Below are 4967 nucleotides of genomic sequence, written 5' to 3' on the forward strand. Positions count from 1 at the left end.
TGTCATAAAGCTGGAATCATCTCAGACTGGTTTCTTGAACATGACAATGAGTTCGCTGTACTCAAATGGCCTCCACAATCACCAGATCTCAATCCAATAGAGCATCTTTGGGATGTGGTGGAACGGGAGATTCGCATCATGGATGTGCAGCCGACAAATCTGCGGCAACTGTGTGATGCCATCATGTCAATATGGACCAAACTCCCTGAGGAATGCTTCCAGCACCTTGTTGAATCTATGCCACGAAGAATTGAGGCAGTTCTGAAGGCAAAAGGGGGTCCAACCCGTTACTAGCATGGGGTACCTAATAAAGTGGCCGGTGAGTGTACACATTGTGATGGTTTAGACCAAGATAATCAGACAGATTTGGTTATTGAAAATAAAGAGTCATATTTGTTCACATTTAGATTTATTTTACAAAACCACACACAAACACAAACCGATATATACATACGTTGACTTCAGTTTCTGAAGGATTCTGAAGTGCAGCTTTTATCAAAAGTTAAGACGTTTTTCTGAACTAAACTAAAACTTATGTACACAAAAACAGAAAGGAATGATACCAAGTGAAGGACTCCTTTATATGATGACTAGCTGTCCCATGTTAAGCGCACTGATTATGTAATGTATTGAGGGGTAAACACCACCCAGTAGGTAAATATGAGTATGATATACAACCAATCATCACAAAGAGAAACCCAGTATCAGAAATGCCTTGAACCAGCCAAAAGCATCAGGAAAAAAACAGAGTCCCTCTTCTGCAGCAGAGACTTAAGACCAGAGTCCTCTGACTGCTCCACCGACAGCACGCTCTCAGTGGGGGGGGGGGGGGGGGGGGGCAGGATGAGCTCGATTGAAAAAGTCCCGAAGTGTCAAACAGCGCTCTCCTGTCCCTCATCACGACTGCTGAAAGAAGCTCCTCCATATGTTGTCCGTGGCCGGCGCCATGTCCGAGCCCAGGGTCAGATACTGCGGCGTCTCCTCTAGCTCGTCCACTGCGGAGCAAAGAGAGGACGGAGACGCGTTAGCGCGCAACTCGTCTTTTTTTTCACACGCATTCGGAGTCTGTCCGAACCACTGGGGACATTTACCTGAGGACGATTCGCTCCAATGGCTGCCTGGACTAGTGCATGCTTCATTGCTCAGGAAGCCCGTGCCGTCCATGCCCCCCATCCGGCAGTGTGGGTCTTTCTCTAGTTGCTGACAAATCTGAAAGAGCAACACTGAGCTCAGTTTGGCTGTCTTTCTATTTGACTTTTTGGAGGTGGAAATAAGACCAACATGGGTGTTCCTGTCAATGAAAAATGCCCACAGGCAAAGAGCGGAGAGAGTGACGCTTACCTGCACAATGTCCTCGGTGTAGTCAAAGTCTAGAAGATCCCAGCGGGGCGAGGGAGGGAGGAAAGAAGACGAGGGGACAAGTGAGCATGGCACTTTGAAACCCATCCTCGCGTACGAGTGTTTATTCAAGACATGTATTTGTCCGCCACGCCGCCGCCGTGGTCGTGGTCGTGGTCTTACCGGAGCTGTGCTCGGGGGAGACTTCGAACCGCTGGCAGAAGTTGTTTGTAAAGCCGGAGTCGATGTCCATCGAACAACTCCAGTCGGGGACTTCGGACAGAGGCAAGACGGGGAGACCTGCGGAGACGGCGACCGGAAGCGTTAAAGACACTCCACTATATACATATATATATATATGTACATATACATGAATAAGACTGGTTTTCCTTTGGCATTGAGCCTCACCGAGCATGTCAGTCTGCACCGTGCTGTCCACCGTGTTCTCCTGGGTGGACGGGGCGAGCTGCATGGACTCGTACGTGGGGGCGTCGCTGTCATCCTCCTCCTCCTTCTTGATCCTTGAGTTCTGCAGAAGCACAGGGAGTCACAGAGTCACAAACTGCTGAAAACCTATATCTTCAATCTCCACATGATAGATGATGCGAAGCGGCTTTTGGGAAGGGACTGAAGATGTCTTTACCTTCCTCCTGGCCTTTGTCTCCTTCCCTTTGCATCGTTTATCTGAGCAGAAGAAAGAGAGACGTTGAGCTTTCTTCGTGCTACAAACAAACAGCTCGGCTACAAAGAGACGCTGTGGTTTGATGCTCTCAGCTTCCTGTCTCACCTCTAGATTTGGGGCGGGCGGGCAGCATCCGGAACACGCGCACCGCTTGGTGCCCTTTGTGGACGCTCTTTTCTTTCACCTCCTCGATGTCGGGCAGCGAGTTCATCGCACAGCGAAAGTTGGCTTTCCACGTCTTGGGGTCACACTCCTGGCCCTCCACGTGTTTCCCTGAATGATGCACTCTGTTTAGTCTCCTGACATCATAAGCCCCCCCGGACCCCACAGGTGTGTATCTGCAGGTCCTCACCTGTGTGGATGGCCCACTGTTTGAACAGGACGGCGTCCTTCTCCATCTCCCAGCCGTGGCGAGCGGCGTGCTTCCAGGGGATGGAGAATATCTTCTTATCCTGGAAGCACAAAAGGAGGAAATGCTGAGTCGGATCGAGGCTTCTGAGTGGACCCACGACACTGAGCGCGCTGCCGGCTGCACACACACACACACACACACACACACACACGCACACTCTGTGGCACTCACAGCTAAAGTTATTTGATATCTTCTTTCTTTCTCTACTGCACAAAAACAATCATCCAAACTTCAGGCGAGCGGCTCCTCTAAAGTTGACATGCAAATACGTGTCAGTTATCAAAGGCAACATCAAGCCGCCGTTCTGAGTTCTGCACAAATGCTGTCCTTTTTCACTTTGCTGAGCAGAGAATCTCAGTAAATGCGACGCAAGAAAAGAGTCCTCACCCTGTCCACCCAACTCAGGCCTGAGATGGAGTTGGACTCGATCTTCTTCTCGATCCACGGCTTCATCCTCATCCTCTCGACGGGCATGTTGGACCTGAAGTGTGCAGCAAACAAAAGGAGAAATGAGCCTTCACGAGGAGGCAGCGGGGATGTGCACGCGGGGCGCGGCGGGCGGACAGGGGGGGGCGTTTACGCGTGGGACTCGCCGTTACTCGTGAAGGTCACAAAAGACCCTCAGACCCCCCCCAAAAAAACACATTTTCTTGTTTTCCGTATTTTCTGATAAAGGCTGTTGTAGCTTTAGCATTCAATAAAGTTCCCCGATAAAAATGTTGAAGGGGGGGGGCGGGGGTCGATTGTTTTTCGGACGCGTTTGGAGACGTGCGCCAAAGTGACCGCGCCGCGCGCTCGGAGAGGTCCCACCTCCTTCCGCGCTGCCCCGTGCGAACAAAAGACATTTCAACTCCAGTTGGATCTACTTTACCCCCCCCCCCCCTACAATAAAAAAAAACCTCCTGTATCAATCATTTCTAATTCTCAAAAAAAGAAAGAACTCGCTGCATGAAAAAGGAGTGTAATGGAGAGGCGTTCCGTGCACGATGACGTGATAAAAACAAACCCACTTACAGAATGAGTTTGTTTCTGGGATCCGTAAAAGAGGGAAAAGAGCACAAGAACACTCCGCTTGTTTTGGGTTCGTTCCGGAGGAGCTTCTCCTGGTCTGGAGACGGGTCTCGATCAGAAGTGCGCGCTGACTCGTCCGCTGCTTCTCTTTATAGGGTTGGGGAGGGTTTCGTGCCTGCGCATGCGCAGCTGCCGGTCCCCTTTCGGCAGCAGACCGATTTCCGAGAAATCATGCCGCTAAAAGCAAGACGGAACTGGAGGACCGGAGTGGGACCAGGTCCACATGCTTCACACATGCAGCTGAGGTCACACCGTGGAGGTGACGGATGCCGTTTACAGGCTACGGCTGTGTTGTTAATATGTTAATGTGTCATTTAGGCCTGCAGCACAAAGTCATGACTAAGGCGATATTTATAATGAGAATTAAGATTCATCATGTAGCTTGGAAAATGGTGTACCTTATAAAAAGATATGCATATAACATGTCAACTCTATGCACACGCACGTCAACCGTCGGCTACTTGAAGGTGGCGCACGGACTGGAGACAAGCCCTTCTGTATAAACACGGCTCCGCCGAGAAGCCGGGCATTTATTGTAAATGGTGTAGTAATTTCCGCGGCCTGAAGGGGCGCTGCTCGCTCTGCTGCTCGATTAAGCGTCATCGCCCATGTGATAGCAATTCACGCGCATCGGCCGCGGTCTGGGAGCGTGTTTCGCGGGTGCGCGGCGCACACGTGGCTCGTTATTCTCCGTGCGGGGATTTTGGGAACCCCGAGGAGTGCGTCCGCTTGCGCGCTCACGCTGGTTGCGCGCACCTCCGCGCGGGAGCGCGCCCCGGAGGGGAGAAGCAGGGTGTTTTCCTGCGGAGTTTTCGGTCTGGTCTGTGGGATTTTCCACAGGGGGGGATCTGGATGGAGGGGAGAGGGGGGAATCTGGATGGGGGGGGGGGGGGATTATCATCCCGATAAATGTTCTCGATTCACTGTTGAAGAACTTCAGGAGAAACAGGAGCAATAAAAGTCAGACTGATAAATAACTTCTGATCTGATGAGCCCACGCGACTCATTCTCCAGTTGTCTCAAGTTCTATTCTGTTATTATTTATTTTATTTCATTTTTTAGTGTTTTCTGTCTCTTATCTGTACGTTTTCCCTTACTTACCTAATCATAATAATAATAGTAATTATTAGATTAGATTAGATTCAACTTCATTGTCATCACACTTGTACAAGTACAGAGCAACGAAATGCAGTTTAGCATCTAACCAGAAGTGCAATATCAGTAGGTACAGTATACAGATAATAATACGTATCTTACAGATAGAAGTTATATAATATGGGATATTGAGTGATTGAGGTATTAAGTACACATTATGCACATTAGTGCATTTAAATGTAGGTGGACTATAAGCAGGAACTATAAACATAATGATAAGTTAGGTAGTACAGATGGATGCGTTGATGCACGTAACCTGACTGATTTTTATTAATTTATTAAAACATTATAACCCTTAACATCTTTGTG

General features: G+C 49.3%; 1 protein-coding gene across 1 annotated transcript; it reads right to left on the reverse strand.

Annotated features, from left to right (window-relative positions):
- Positions 1 to 392: 392 nt before the first annotated feature.
- Positions 393 to 3579, reverse strand: irf1b (interferon regulatory factor 1b). Its single transcript, XM_037468412.2, has 10 exons — positions 3447 to 3579; positions 2820 to 2913; positions 2373 to 2472; positions 2126 to 2293; positions 1982 to 2022; positions 1747 to 1867; positions 1522 to 1638; positions 1342 to 1370; positions 1092 to 1209; positions 393 to 995 (listed from the first exon to the last, which is right to left on the reverse strand). The coding sequence occupies exons 2-10, from the start codon at positions 2904 to 2906 to the stop codon at positions 898 to 900; spliced, it is 879 nt and encodes a 292-aa protein (XP_037324309.2). The 5' UTR covers positions 2907 to 2913; positions 3447 to 3579; the 3' UTR covers positions 393 to 897.
- Positions 3580 to 4967: the final 1388 nt, after the last annotated feature.

Source organism: Pungitius pungitius, chromosome 16 (assembly GCF_949316345.1).
Source record: "Pungitius pungitius chromosome 16, fPunPun2.1, whole genome shotgun sequence".
In the NCBI taxonomy this organism is placed as follows: Eukaryota; Metazoa; Chordata; class Actinopteri; order Perciformes; family Gasterosteidae; genus Pungitius; species Pungitius pungitius.

Bases quoted from the DNA above. Each gene is read 5' to 3' on its own strand.
- irf1b (XM_037468412.2), bottom strand. From the start codon at position 2,906: ATGCCCGTCGAGAGGATGAGGATGAAGCCGTGGATCGAGAAGAAGATC. The intron at 1,868-1,981 runs GTAAAGACATCT...GTGCTTCTGCAG, and splicing joins AGACAAAGGCCAGGAGGAAG to AACTCAAGGATCAAGAAGGA. The intron at 1,371-1,521 runs GTAAGACCACGA...GGGATCTTCTAG, and splicing joins CTCCCCCGAGCACAGCTCCG to ACTTTGACTACACCGAGGAC.